The sequence below is a fragment of the Xiphophorus maculatus genome, chromosome 5 (assembly GCF_002775205.1).
Source record: "Xiphophorus maculatus strain JP 163 A chromosome 5, X_maculatus-5.0-male, whole genome shotgun sequence".
Taxonomy (NCBI): domain Eukaryota; kingdom Metazoa; phylum Chordata; class Actinopteri; order Cyprinodontiformes; family Poeciliidae; genus Xiphophorus; species Xiphophorus maculatus.
Genome location: NC_036447.1, coordinates 19,695,516 through 19,710,861, shown reverse-complemented (window position 1 = coordinate 19,710,861; position 15,346 = coordinate 19,695,516). Strand labels below are relative to the sequence as shown.

The following is a 15,346-nucleotide window of genomic DNA, read 5'->3' as shown; positions in this document are numbered from 1 at the left end:
GTCAGTCTGTCGCAGCCAGCGTGGCCAGAAAGCTGGGGCCAGGTCTACCCACCGGTGGTGTAGTTTACACGTTGCCAAGTTCACCGGCCAAACTCTGAATGTTTCTGCAATATCAGAGGGAAGAGAACTGAGATGCAGGTCTGCAGCATCTTTCTCCAGTTTCTGTAGATGGATTGCTTCAGCCTTTTTGAGCTTTGGAGAACTATGGCTTAACTTTTTTTTGCCAAGGTGGTGAGCTGAGAGTCTGAGAAAGACTCACTTCCAGAGGCTGATTCTGAAGGCTGATCCACAGACATCCACAATGGGTTTGAGTACCCAAAGCCAGACATCCTTGAGCTTTTAAACAATAACATGCCAAATTTACAAACATGTTATTGAGTGTGTTCAAAGTACAAGTTCCCACACCTCATTTAAGCCTCCAATATCCCAAACAGAAATTCTTGGGCAAAATCTTGTCTCTCACTTTTGCATCATTTTTGTCCACTTGCTTAATTCAACTCTTTTTATCCATCTCTAATTCCACAGTAAAGTATTTAAAGTAATTTGTGTGATTTGCAATGTCAAGTACATGAGTGCAGCTGGAGAAATTGAGAAAGATAAAACTAAATCTTAACTTCTGACCAAAAGGTTGTAATTGTGTGATTGTATGTATTTGCTTAAAAGGAAAGTTGCTAATTCTAAATATTTTTTTGTTTTGTTTTTTTAAGAATACAGATGCCTTCACTCATTTTCTTACCCAGAGTGTCATGCATTTATCTTGCATTTTGAGATTCTACTTTGGTTTTTAATATAAATATTGTTGGACTTTACTTATAAATTAATCTGGATGAAGTAAAAAAAAAGACAAAAAAGGTTATTACAGTAATTAAAAAGTTCAACTTATAACGTGTTTATTTTTCATTTATTCTGCTAATACAGCTAATAGAGATGAATAAACAGATCTCAGAAAACAAGAACATAATTGAAGTTATGCATCTTCAATCACAGAAATATTGGTCTACCAGAGTATGCCGATATACTTTTTATATTAATCACTAAATCAGTGCAGCTTAATGAAATGTCCCAATTAAACAAAAAAAAACAAAGATAAACTTGTTCTGACAACCCATCGTCTTTTCTATTTTACTTATATCTGTCAATTCTTAAGTTTAATTTTTGATTTTAAAAAATCATGTGCTAATCTCTAACAAGGATGAAAGGCAGGGGTCACGTTTTCTTTTTTCTTTTTCTCAAACCAGAAAAATACTTTCAAATAAAAAGCTCTGCATGTTTGGGGAACAGCTCCCCATTTATTTTTGATCCCACTAAATCAAGTCTCCGGTTTGAAGGCACATCATCACATAGATTTTATACATCATTATTTGCAATTACTTAACTATACAGGCTAAGGTTTTTTGTTCACATTGACATTATAGTAAACTTTAAATAGAGTTACATAAAGTTGTGTGTATGTACATGACAACATCAGATTTATAAGGAAATAAAGCATTTACTGTATAAAATTAGTTGATTATGCGGTTTGTGTACATTCATGTATCACTTTGTTGCTCTGAACCCGTTGATGAGGTTTTCTTTAAAGAGAGAAGAGCTGGTCATGCGTGGCGTCCTGTTGCTTTGCGGGTTGCGCCTGAGGTCTTGGTGTGGAGGGCGGCACATTGCGAATTGAAACGCTACTGTGGTCCGCCGCCTTCGCCCGATCGTCCAGAAACTTGTCAAACTCTAAAAAGATGTGAGTTTTATGAAGTCCTCTTTAGAACAGCAGGTTAAATGTTGGGAAATATTTTATTAGAACAGCTAAGGAGACGAAAACGTACCTTCACTGGAGACTCCTTCGCAAACCGATGACTCACCCTCCTGCTATTTTAAAACGCAAACATTAAATACTGCGCTCTACGTTCATCACCCGCTTATGCTAAACAAGTAGCAAGAGCTCCAGCCTACCAGATCTGAAGATAACCATTTGTCAATGTCATTCTGCGAAGCGTTTTTCTCTGGCACCATCTAAAATGAAACGCAAAAAACGAAATGACTCAGATATTGTTTTTAATTCAAGGTGATGATGCTCCTGTAAACTCGACGAATGTCGTCGTGGAGTACACACCCCTCCTGTGACCTGCAGCCTGGAGTCCAGAGCTTCAGCAAGGCCTTCCACCGTCTCAGGATCTTCATACTTGACGCTGGGCGCAAATAAAGAAACTTCATTATGAAAATACGGCCTTGTTTTAAATTGTGCGACGCTTAAATTGGTTTTCATCACAAGCGTGGAAAAAATGAATGCATGCAAATATTTCAGTGTATTTTTTATTTCATTTATTTTAAACAGGTTTTTATAAACAAGTAATCAGCAGGAGAGAGAAAACATGTGCATACACAATCAAGAACAAAACAATCAGCTTGCCACTATTTAAGAAGCAAACACTTATTCATCCACAGAAATAGATCACATAAAAAGATATAGTTGTGTGGATATGTCAAAACTATCAATATGGCATATTGCGTCTGAACTGCTGTTTGCTCTATTACAAAATAGCACTACCAATGAATCAAGTTAACCCCCTGCAGATATTTTCAGTTATGTAAATCATATCGATTTATGAGAAGCATTTGAGAGAAAATTATGTAGCGCTGCTCACCTTTTCCTCTGTTCAGCCAAAGAGCTGCCTCTCGTCTGGGCAAACATGTCAAACTCCTCTTCTACTTCTGCAAAACAGAATTTCAGATGATAAAAACATATAATATCCTGCTTCATTTCAAATAGTACAGATACATTTCTGTTTTCAATGCTCAGCATTATTCACTGAGACATTTGTTCAGATGCAGAAAGTATTTTCAAAACATGTGATTCCCTTTTCCTCCAAGAAATAAAGTTTTAGAAACTTTATTTTTGGGAACTTTTGTTTTAACATAAGTTATAAAAAGATTACTCACTGTGATTGGCTGATGATTGGTGATTGGTCTGGGTGCTGACGGCTGGTTGGCTGGTCGCTGTGATCGTGGCCGGCTGTTTTTTGTTCGGACTTTCAGGACCGACGTCGATGAGATTTGGGCTACTTGCAGAGGTCTGGAAGTCAGTTGTGTCATATTTAATAACAGAGTGAGCACAGGAAGAATGAAGAAAAACATTTGAAACTAGTTTCAATAAACCTTTTGTTATTTTAAACACATCAGGCAACTTCTGATTATTTTTACCTGTTGCGTATTTGTACTTTGAGCCTTGCTCAGTCGCTCAAACCTGACAAAAAAAAAAATGCAGTAGAAGATTAAGTGCTGCAAATTTTTCATCTAATGACTAACAATCCAGCCTGACCTGCGGCAGCCCACCTCTCGAAGCGAATGAAGGTGTTGTTGAGGTCGTCGTTCACCACGAGAAGCTCCTCCATAAATCCTTCATCCACCAGCTGTGGGATCAGTTCAACCACACGACTCTGCATCTTCTTACACACCGAGAAGAGCTGCTGCTTGAGCAGACCAGCAGAGAGAGAGATTAATTGCTGCAGCTAATTAAAACGTTTATGCAACAGAAAATATGATTCCAGGAGCTTTAAGGAGCATATGATTTAATTTACATCTGTCTTTTCCGGACAGATTTTTAACTGTATAATTTTTACTTTGAAATAAAAATATTTCCAACATGTTTCGTAAAATGTGTGAAGACATTTAACGACTAAACTAAGAAAAATTTTCTCTGTAGGTCGACACCTCCGTTGTTTTATGCTTTTCCTGGTAGTTTTTACTGTAAGGTTGACAGAAAATTTGTTTGATAAGCTCTATAATAATAAGTAGCTCCATAAGTGAGAAGGAACTGTTTCCAAATCAAACATTAGACAGAGACATTTCAGCTGTATTAATAAAGTTAAACTAAAATTAGTTGTTGATAAATAAATGTACACCCAAATTAAAAAAACAAAAAATAGACACGTTATTGTAAACTGGAACTGTAAAGAATAGACACAAGTATTTAGTTAGAGTTTGAGTGACAGACAGAACAGATGAGAAACAAATAGACCCACCTGCAGCAGCTCTGCATCATCTGCTGTGCTCTGTCCAGGCTTTAGTTCGTTTAACATTTGAGACATTACTGCCAGGTTTCCTTTAACCAGGGCCAGCTCGCTCCGCAGCTTCTGCTCCTGAAATTTAACAAGATAACAAAAAGCAAGAATTAAAAACAAGTCACAAAATTAGGCACATTTTTGCTTTACCTTTATCAATACCTGGTACAAATAAAGGGCACATCTTAATATCCGAGCCAAGACTGAAACATTTTATTTTCAAAATAAGAGCCTGCAGAATGGCAAAGAGCTCAACATCAAACTTGGCTTCCCTGGAGTGAGTCATTAAACTATTTCAAAACTATTTCTATTGCTTTGACTTGGATTTCATCTGTGAATTTGCCAACATAAATGAATGTTTTCCAACAGTGTAGCAACTCTAACTTTTGAGTAATTATAAAGTGGGTGGGTACACCTGAGGTGTGGGTAGATGTGAGGATATTTGATCCTGAAGGATTAAGAGTTGCTGACTGCTTTCCATTACAGTCTGCCTTGCCTACTTCAGTAGATCTGTTGTTGAAACGATATCTACAGTGATTTTCTGCTGCTACAAATCCTTGTAGTAGCTATATGTCGCCACATGGGGGGCAGAGAATAGTGGCGCTCCAACACAACACTGGTATTTTCCAGGTTTTGAGACTTTAATATGCATGATTTTCAAACTTTTCTCAGCTGTAATGTGACACATTTTCTCATCAACTGATAAGTAAATTTTGATGCTATCTAAACTAACTGCAAACTATGAATATAGCTAAATCATGAAAACAGGGAAATGTAATAAAAATAAATACAACCATAGAAGCTGTACTTTATATGCAACTCATCACATTTACTATAATTGATGGCAGGCGTGAACTCGAGAAGACTTGATGTTAATTTTAAATCAAAAACTGCTTCAACAAATAGTTATGTAGAAGCACTTTTATTTTTTACATTTCCTCCTCAAACATGTTTATATTTTTAGTTTAACTGTACATTTACCATATTGAAAGTGGACAACATTTTAAAATGATTTATCATGAACTTTATTTTTACATCTCGAAACCTGGAATTTTAACAAAGTTTTGACTAGCTTTGAGAGTCACAGTGGCCTGTTTTTTTACTCAGTTTTACTTCAACTGAAGACTGAAAACTGAGAGGAAAAAAAAACATCTTAGTATCGTAGTAATTTGGACTCAGTATTATAGTTATTTGAGGAGTTTATTTGAGAGGTGGGTGCAGATCTCCCAGTATGATCGTTGTGATAGTTAAAACTCAGTAATTCTGACCATAAAAGAAAGTATTTAAAATGTAATTTCAAGGCAGTTTCAGGGCGATCTACCTGTTCGGGAGTGAGCGGGACTGGTCCATTACTGACTTGGACTGGAGATGAGGTATTTTGACTGGCGGGGGCGGCGGCAGGAACTTGCTCTGGTGACGGACGTGTGGGAGCAGCGACAGAGGTTTCCTCAGGTGTCCCGTTCTCGGGGATACTCTGCAGGACACGAAGAAGAGGTAAAATATACGCAGACGTTCATAAAAGCATTACTGTGTGATAACCTTCCAGTTAACAGCCAGGCTCACCCTGTTTGGAGTATGAATGGGTGAGAGCGCGTCCAGGTCTGTCATAGGAAACTCCAGACCTCGCCGCCTTAGGTCATCATATACATGCACCACCCCCACCAGGGAGGGAGAGCTGCGAAATGCATCAGCCCATGACTAAAGATAAAGATATAGGAGTAGTTATGAAGAGATGGCTGACTCCTAGAGCTGCATGCAGTTAGAGCCTCCAGATGACGGGAACAAGCAATAAAGGAACAAGCAATAAGTGAGGCAACTTTGAGCAAGAGCAGAAAGGAATTGTTTTGCAGCTCATTTTTAATGTAATCATATCTTCCAATCAGCACAAAAGTTACAATTACTATATAGCAAGGAATAAAGAGCTATAGAAATCTCAAATACAGTAAGAGATAAACCAAATTTAGCCATAATCAAGTGACTGTTGAGTAAACTTTATGAACCAGACGGTCTTAAAACGGTTTCAGGCTGAAAACACTTTTATAATTAAAACCGTTCATAATTATGCCACCACTAAAAAGAGATCAGAGATGATGTTAGTTTGGAGAATCAGGAGGGAATGGTGGTAAAGTAGTGAATCTACCATCTGCTCAAAATAAAAGACTGAATTTCCATAAACTAAACCAACCAAAAAATAAAGGAAGGTTTGGTAAATATTAAATTAAATACTTTCAACCTTTTATGACTTCAATTCTTGGAACAAAGCGGATCACTTGGGGAAAAAAACTGCTTCTGAAGAAAATAAAAATCCAGACATTTTTTATAATAAATAGATTTATAATGAATATAAAAGCTCCTGTTTGTCACATTTCAACTGACTGATTCAACAAAGAAAGTAAAGACTCTTGATAACAAGATGAGTTAATTGGACACAGTTTCTGTCTGAAACAAACCTGTATGAGGCTGAGAACACGGTCATGCAGGGCTGTGGGGGGGTTGTATTTGGGCAAAATGGAACGGACCAGAACCCCTTCAACAAACTCCTGTGAGGCCACCAAAACATGGAAGCGATGGCCACAGTTCTTTACACAGGTCTCAAGAACCTGCGAGAGCAAAACATAAAGCTAAAACTATGACATGTACCATTCATTAAGCTACTATTGATACGTTCACTAAGCGATTAAATGTTTATTTAACCAGTGGGAGAAATAGTGACGCAAACATTCAATCTCTGATGATGATTCTGGTGTTTGAAAGATTCCCTGACATCCTCACACTCCTCAGTCTGTGACCGCACACTTAGTGCAGAAGCATGTAATTATTACTCACAGTGAGAGCCAGCATAATCTCTCTGAAGTTCTTGTTTCCAACTATTCTTTTCTTAATGGCTTTGACGGCATCTCTGGGCCTGAGGGAAGAAATATTTGCATCAGCTGATCTTTGTTTATTGGTTTATTATCTTGAAATTTAAAAACAAAGAATAAATTGCTGCACAAGCAGATATCAGCTGGTCAGAGATCAGAATCCAGGCAGTTTTTTTAAATCAATCAAGGGCATTGAGTTGAGTTGATTGTGGTCTTTAAAAAAACAAAACAAACAAAAAAAAAAAACAATACCTACCCCTCATCCGTCTCATTGATGATGTCACATATCTCCATGTTGAGTCCCCAGTCCTCCGACTCCAGAGAGCCGCTGGTTGCTCGATCTTTAAACAAATAATTAATATTTAATTAATTCAGTTAATTAAATATTAATTGAAGCACCAATTTAGAGATGCTATTTTATGATTACAGCTGGGCCTCCAATACAAAAGTAGCCAAGTTAACAAAACTGCTAAAATATTCCATCATATCATTCCTTGGATTTGAAAGTGCAGAATGATCTGCACTTTCTCCTGCATTTGAGGAGAATAACAGGAGGAGAATACTGCATGCTGTATGTCAGCTGGCTGAAAGAGGGCTGCTACACATTTTCCTTTCTTAAAAGAAAGACTAATGATACCATTTTTATAAATTTATGGCAGTGAAAAACAAAGGCAGATACGGTATGAAAACTAAAATAGGACCAACCATAATTTCATATAAATACAGTAAGCCAGCTGAAAGTAGCTCGTGTTTTTCATAGTCAACAACAAGCTGACTGTCCAACCAGATAATCCGACTAATTAACTAATATCAGTTTAGGTTTATGGTATGCCATAATAGAGAATAAGATGATAAAACTATATTCTGCAAAATAAGTACCTGATGTTAGTCTATATCTTTGCTTAAGAATACGTGTCAAAGTCAGAATTAAAAAACAACAAATAAAAGTTAGAAATAAATGTGATATTTTAGCATCAATGGGGATAGTTGTTAACTTTCTGTTTTAAACACAAACAATTAGATCATGTTGTATATTCTTACATGTGGTGGTGTATGCATAAGAATTTGTTGCTTATAGTTATGATATTGTGAAAATCTCTTTTCACCCCATGCTAAACTATAATACCAACCATTAGTTTCTCTTAAAAGAAATAATGTCATGCATTGCTTCTACACACCAACGCAATTTCATGAGGTACAAAGAAAAACTGTCACATATAACAAGCTTTTATAAACCTTGTTGCATGCATTTTTAAAAATTGCTTTATCCTCAGTCTGAATTTAGCTAATGATTCCTCATGATTCCTCCAATATGAACGCTTGCAATTTTTTCTAAAAAGTTGTCCACATGGAAATGTCAAATACAGCCTGCAGACACACAGAGGACACACCTGCATTAACCCAGATTTAACCTCAAATCTGGGTTACAGCCACCTGTAGTTTGATAGCAGGAAATAAACAGGCACATCATTGTAGGAATTGTTCTTTAAAGGAGGTTTTAATTAAAATGTATGCATTTTCTCCACTTTGCCCAATGTTTTCAGGATAAAGAGAAAACTGAAATTTGTATCGTCACGTAGGGAAACCATGAAATAAAGAGAAAGAGCCATTTCTGCAATAGCTCCACCTAGATAAAATTTGTTAAGAACCTTGATAAAACCAAGATCAGGCTTCGAGTTTTACATTTATCCATATTTTCCACAATTCCATAATCCTTGCATGAATAGAATATGCTTTTACAATGAAGGTTAAAATATTCTTTCTTGATTAGAACTTGGCCAACTGAAGCCTTTCCAATTGTATGGTAAATCAAGAACATAAAAAAAAATATTCTTCTGTCCTTAGCGTCATCTTGTTGTTGCTATTGTATCCTGAAACATCATGAAAGCAGCTAAAGATCTACTAAAGAACACAGCTGTTCCCATTGCCTTTGAATGCAAGGTTATTGCTCATTCTTATTCACTTATCAAGAGCCATTGTAAAGCGTCTGAGGGCCACATGCGACTCTGGAGCTCCAGGCTGCACAACACTGAACAACAGGAATGCTTGTTGCTTTTTTATTTTATTTAGCCTCAGTGACCTTATTACAAGATGACCTAAGACATGAGATTATAAAGAGAGACACTATTATGTATTTCCCAGACACATAGTGCCATTTCATAGCACAATCAAGTAACTACAGTAGTTATAAAAATGCTGCATAACTCAAACAATAACCTTTCCTTTCTCTATTAAGCCTTAAACAATTGTTTTGAGGAGAGTTGGAATGAGAATGAGTTTGTATGACAATCTCAGCAGATGTGCAATTCCATTTGGTGTTTGTTTGCTAATTGCTGCTGCCACTAGTCATGTGGAGCTGAGTGGGGGAGGGGTGTGCCATGAGGCGGAAGCTCAGCTTGGAAACTGAAGCAGATGCGTGGAAAAGATGACGCTCTGTGAGACCAAGCGTTTAGGCACCCCAAATAGCTGCCATGTGACATTAAAGGATTTCTGAATTATGCATGAAAGAATCAAAGCAGCACTCCAGGTATGTTTTTGTTGAGGGGATGACATTATATCATAATGTAAAGCTCAAAAGAGTCGACTTTACATAATACTGCCCCTTTAAGGACCTGGAGATCTGCTCTTTCAAAAACCTTGTGTGGACTTCCTTTCAGTTGTATCATCATTTCTACAGTGGAGTGGATCCAGTACTTAAGTAAAATCAACTTCTGAACCATGAAATGTTGACAGGAGCTTACACAATCATCAGCAAACAAGGTAAACTTTGTTTAGTTCAGGATTGTGCAAGTGGCCGGTTAGAAGCTTTAACAGTTTACCTCTTATCTGAGGAAGATAAAACTGTAGGAGTCCTCATTTACAATAAATCCAGGTTACTTAGGTAATGATAGCAGCTTGTCCAAGAAGGGTCAAGACCAAAGTGCCTAATAAGTCAATTTTCCTCATTTACTGTGTAAATTGCATCACTTCCTGTGTGGCACACGTACTGAGAATTCAACATATGAAGTGTTTCTGGTCAAAGTAACTTCTGATCTAAAAGTTGGTATAAAATGCAAAATGTAAATTACTTTATTGATTTTTACTCTGCTCTGTTTTTCTAGGTTACATGTTCCACTCTGAATACATGTTTGATGAAGACATGTATTCATGCGCCACCTCCCACCTCTATTTCCTGTATAAAAATTGCCGAGCTGTAAATGACCATCATCTAATGTAAAGCTGAAGACAATTCAAAAAATTTGTAACATAATGTTTCCACAAACTGCTGTGGTGTTTTGTGATTGTCTTGTGAAAGTTGGCCCTGCTGTTAGCTCCAGCCTCTGGCACAAACTGATCTGGATGTAATCCTAGAGATCTATTGAACCTGTGCTGCAGTAAGGTGTTAACTGCTTGTAAACTTTTGACTGAATTTCCACTAGTAGTGTCACCTGGGCTGCTCATTCACCAACCCTGTCTACATTAGGCCTGGGCCAGTTCAATTAGTTTCAAAACCGCTGAAGTTTTTCATTATGTTTAAAGTCTTTTTAAACTGAACTGCCGGCCAGCTGGCTGAACAAGGCCTAAGACATTTTTATTGTCTCTCGCTGATTTTAATAATGAAAATACAGTATTTTACAGTAATGGATGGGACATTTTGGCTGAATGAAAGCACAGCTGCAAATCAACAAACTCACATTCATTATAACCAGTTTTTTTTTTTAAAAAAAAAGGGTTCAGTGGTTGTCAACATAATTCGAAGGACATAAATCACCCCAGAAATTCAGTTTTTAATCTACTGTAACTTCCCTAATTTTTTTACCTACCAAGGTAATTTTGGCATCATTTGAAAATGTGTTTTGGAAGGTGAATCGTCGCCATATTGAAGACGTCTTTTATAAGAATTGCCTGTAGAAACTCAAATTATTCAGCCAACAAGGTCAACCTTTAACATCTTTCCTTTGCAGTATAATCAAGGCCAGCTTTCTTGCACTCCACTCTTCTCATAAGTCTCTAAATCCCATTCCTTTCCACCAGAAACACCTCACCAAACCCTCAACCTCGCTTTGCTCAATCCACATGTGGGCAACTCCTTCAGATTCCCTCCCTCTCCCTTGCTCTGGCCTCCTCCGCTTCATGTGACTGTCAGCTGCTTGTGTTCACATTTGTCTCAGAACCAGCTCACATCTATGTGCAGGAAAGTGAGAGGATTAAAAAGGAGGAAGGAAGGGTTCAGATGGGTGTGCGGGTGCTACTCATGACAGATCTGACACTGCGCCATTCTCCAGGCACCAGCGGCTGAATGAATGAATGTGAAAGCGGCTCGCAGAGCTTAAGATTAAATATGTGGTTTAAATCTGAACATAAAGAAAATATGTTGAAACAAATCCGTTACTTTCGCCGTGAACGATGTGAAGCTGCAGCTTTATGGAAATGCTTCAGAGACTGCGGAAGTGGGTGGAAACAATAAGATGAATGCTGATTGGCTACGCCAGCCGTCACTCAATGCGCACTGACCAATCGTACACGAGAATTAAAAACAGGTCTCACCTCCGTCTGAGTCACTGCCTCTTAAACTTATTTGTTATTTTTTGTACAAATTTGGACAATTTCGGTGTAAGTCGCGAACATAAAAACCGCCTTTTACACCAATACAACCCAGGAGACGTTTGTGTTAACCACCGAAATCTCGAAACATGTCGAAACAAATCTCTAATGACACAAATGACTACAAAAAACACAGCTGTTAATATGTTTAAAAAAAAAAAAAAGCTCACCGATTCTCTGTCCGACGGGCGTTGAAAATGGATTTCCGAGGAGAAACTCCATGGTCTCCCCGAGAGAAAACATCCTGGGAATCTACAACTTGTTGTTCACCGTTAAAACAAATGTAAACAGGTTTCAAGACTCGCTGGCCGCCGTGTTTCCTTTTGCTTTCAGAAGCAGCCACTGCTTGCAGAGGTGCACTAGCTCTGTGGGAGGTCACGTGAAAACTCACACGGAAGCACACACACACCCACACACACAAGCACTAACACACCTCTGATCACATCATCAGCTTACAGTCCAACAAGGTTTCTCTGAACAACCCTCCTCTATTATTTTTGAAGAAGTGTAGAATCATTCATGAACAATTAATTACAAACTTGAGGAAGAAGTATTCTGTTTATATACTTTTTAATTAAACATAAACTATATTTTTTTCCAAAATATAAATCTATATTCTTTATAAATACCTTATTATATATTTTTTTGGTTTTTAAGTAAAATATTGGTTTAAATACAGCAAGTGTGTTGCAGCACCTGCTGTAATTTACAGCATATTTTTCACAATCCGATTTTTTCTTGTGTTCTTAATTTTATTATGGTTGTTTGTTGTAATTTCTTAGAAATATATCAGGGGCGTTAAGTTATACTGGCAGATACTTGCCACACTCTTTTCCTGTTTATGGTTCCTTGGATATGCTACACTCTCGACCAGCTAGGTACAAGGGTGTTAGAAAATGGATGGATGGATGGATGGATGGATGGATGGATGGATAGATGGATGGATGGATGGATGTACATACTACACAAAGCTTTTCATATTTTGTGACTACAACCAAAACATTCAATGTATGGGATTTTATGTCAGCATAAAGTTGCACATGTTTGTGAAGTAAAAGAAAAAGTATACAAAGGTTTATATTTTTTTAAAGAACATTTGAAATGTGTGACATGAATTAGTTTTCAGCCTTAGTTTGTACTTTGTATAACCACCGTTGAAGCTGCAAGTCTCTTTGGGTATGTCTTTCATTTGCACATCAGATTGAATTGTTTCCCCCATTCCTTTTTGCAAATTAGCCAAAATTCAGTCAGAATTGAAAAAAAGTTTGTGAATACTATTTTTAAAGTTCTGCCAAGGATTCTTAATCATATTTAAGTGTGAACTTTAACTGGGCCTTATGGAGATGCTTTAATCTAAATAATGTGTGCTTAGAGTTCCTGTTCTGCTGGAAGATGATTTTTCATCCCAGCCTTAAGTCTTTTGGAGCTCCTAACTGGTTTTCTTATTACCATTTATTTACCTTCATCCATCTTCCTCTCAGCTCTGACACACTTCTCTGTTCCTCCTGAATCAATGTCCACAGCATGATGCTTCTCCTACTGTCAGTCACTGTAGTAAGTCACTATGTGGTCACAATGATGATTAGTTATCTTTAATCTTCATCACTATGTACACGGAAATGCATTGGTCAGATAACTTGCCAGTGAAGGAGTGATTGCTGCTGTCTAAGGAGCAATGAGGGCTCTTTCAGATATTCTTTGTAAAATATATTTTTTAAAAATCATACCATTTCGCAGCTCTGTACTGCTTTCCATGGGTATGTCATGCAAATTGCTAGTAAAATACAATACATTTGCAATTGTAATGTGATAATGAGATACTTTTGCAATTACGTGTACGTGTGTAAAAAAAAAAAAAGCCAGACCGTCTAACAAGAATAATGAAATCTGCAAGTCATTAAGTTTTCTATTAAGATGCATGTAGTTTCATGTCTCACTCAAGACAGAAATGAAACCAGCTGGACCAGTTTGACAACGATTGATATGAAACACTTCAGATTTAAAAAGATTATATTTTGTTTGAACATTAAGTCAAGCTACAACTAGCTGGTGGGCTTCTACAGATTATATTACTTTGACTAAAGTGACCTCTAATGCTTTGTCAGAGATGTTGTATGCAACCATTGTTTACAGAGTGCACAAGAGTGCAGCAAAAACGCGTTTATTTAAAGATTTCTTCTGTTTTTGCATGTTGTCATTATTACTTGTTTAGGATAATGTCAATTTAGATATCAGACAAGAACATCCTAAGTAGAATTTTTAAAAAGGAGTTTTTAAATAAATTCCTCTTTTGAAGGAAAAATGTTATCCAATGTTTTATTATGTATTTTCCGGTGATTTTATTGCTAGATCAATGTTGCCTTGAGTTGTTATAGAAATGCTGCGTAGCAAACATAGCACTGCACCTTTAATTCAACCAAATTACCAGGTTTCCAATGAGCACATCATATAAAATCATAGAGTAAAACTAATGATCAAATCTTGAAGGTTGAGTATTTTGTTGACTAGACCTGCAGATAATACAGTATCATACTGTTCCCTGGAGACGGTGGGTCAAACAAAGTCTGACATTTACATTGTCTTACATTGTCTGAAACATTGTCTTCATATTTATATTTCATGTATGCATATAAACACTTTAGGAGCCATTTTTCCATACAGTTAAGTAAAACTGTAGTAATGTTAGAGGACTACAACGTGTTGACTTTTTGTGTTTTTGCATTATCACCACAAGGTGGAGGCATTCAACAGGAGATGGATGGGAAATTTTAAGTCCAAGAGGATGCAGAAATGTGAACTGGAACCAAACTCTGTGTATCTCTTTTCCACATTATGCACAAAAACCACAAGTAAAACAGCTCAGCCAGTGTTGTTCAACATGTATCTTGTACATGACGTCATTTGTGTGTCTTGCCAATATAAAGCACAAGTTTATTTTTATGATGTTCATGCTATAAAAAAAAATGGTTTATTCAAATGTTTTCACATAAAATGGACAATAAAAAACTGACATGAAAAGTAAAGGAAAGAATAACATTTTAAATAAATACTTAAAAATCTTGCTATTGACATTAAATGCAGGGATCTGCTGTTGTGATATTTATATAAATGATGGAATATTTTGGATACTCAAACATATCTGTGGTATTTTTTAAATAATACTATTCATGATATTCTAAATTTTCTTAATGATGTGCTTATTTTCACTAAATATTTTCTTGTAATATTATTTTTTACATATTCTTAAAATACTGATTCAGTTATCTTTGCATTTCTTTATTTATAATCTGCTTCTCTAATTTTTTTTATGTTAAGAAATTTCTACAAAGCATATTTTCTCCTTGCAGGCATTTTGTAATCTTTATGTAGAACTACATTTCTTTATTTTATATAAAGTTTTTGGACAGTTTGTATAATAAAGCTCCATTGACACTTCCACAAATTTTCCAGAAGCTTCATTAAGACCTTTGTTTAAGTACCTCGATCTTTTGTTAGCAAATCATTTTTAAATTACTGCATCTTAAGTTATTATTTTCCCATATGAGATCAATCAGTTTTGCTCTTGATCCCTGTAAGTAGATATTCTCTAATATGACCAAAAGTTGCATACAAATTAAAGTTAAACATAAAGTGTATTATTGACAGATTTTCCTTGGTTATGAATTCCTGCTTGATCTTTTCATTAGCATAGAAGCAGGAATTTATGTCTAAGAGGAAAAATATATATCAGTGTGAAAATCATTTCCAAAATCTTTGTGGTGTGGTTGCTTGTCCCAGGTGGGTCTGAGTATTTCAGGAACTGTGCATATACAGGGTTTCCAGTCACAGCAGATTCAAATAGTAGAAAAGAAT

General features: G+C 36.4%; 1 protein-coding gene across 2 annotated transcripts; it reads right to left on the bottom strand.

Annotated features, from left to right (window-relative positions):
* Nucleotides 1-1,152: 1,152 nt before the first annotated feature.
* On the bottom strand, nucleotides 1,153-11,867 carry LOC102230627 (target of Myb protein 1-like). 2 transcript variants are annotated; one of them, XM_014476043.2, is made up of 15 exons: nucleotides 11,665-11,867; nucleotides 7,167-7,251; nucleotides 6,876-6,954; nucleotides 6,500-6,649; nucleotides 5,613-5,747; nucleotides 5,371-5,523; nucleotides 4,011-4,127; nucleotides 3,322-3,455; nucleotides 3,190-3,232; nucleotides 2,929-3,061; nucleotides 2,634-2,700; nucleotides 2,102-2,177; nucleotides 1,942-2,001; nucleotides 1,815-1,857; nucleotides 1,153-1,719 (listed from the first exon to the last, which is right to left on the bottom strand). In XM_014476043.2, exons 1-15 carry the CDS (start codon nucleotides 11,735-11,737, stop codon nucleotides 1,574-1,576), a joined length of 1,494 nt encoding a protein of 497 aa, XP_014331529.1. In that variant the 5' UTR covers nucleotides 11,738-11,867; the 3' UTR covers nucleotides 1,153-1,573. The 2 variants fall into 2 exon arrangements, with proteins under 2 accessions (XP_014331529.1, XP_023188898.1); XM_023333130.1 differs by having other exon boundaries at nucleotides 1,815-1,854.
* Nucleotides 11,868-15,346: the final 3,479 nt, after the last annotated feature.

Coding starts and splice junctions, on each gene's coding strand:
- LOC102230627 (XM_014476043.2), bottom strand. CDS start 11,737: ATGTTTTCTCTCGGGGAGACCATGGAGTTTCTCCTCGGAAATCCATTT. Junction 5,524..5,612: donor CCATTCATACTCCAAACAGG/GTGAGCCTGGCT, acceptor CGTGTCCTGCAG/AGTATCCCCGAGAACGGGAC. Junction 2,178..2,633: donor TTGGCTGAACAGAGGAAAAG/GTGAGCAGCGCT, acceptor ATTTGCGCCCAG/CGTCAAGTATGAAGATCCTG.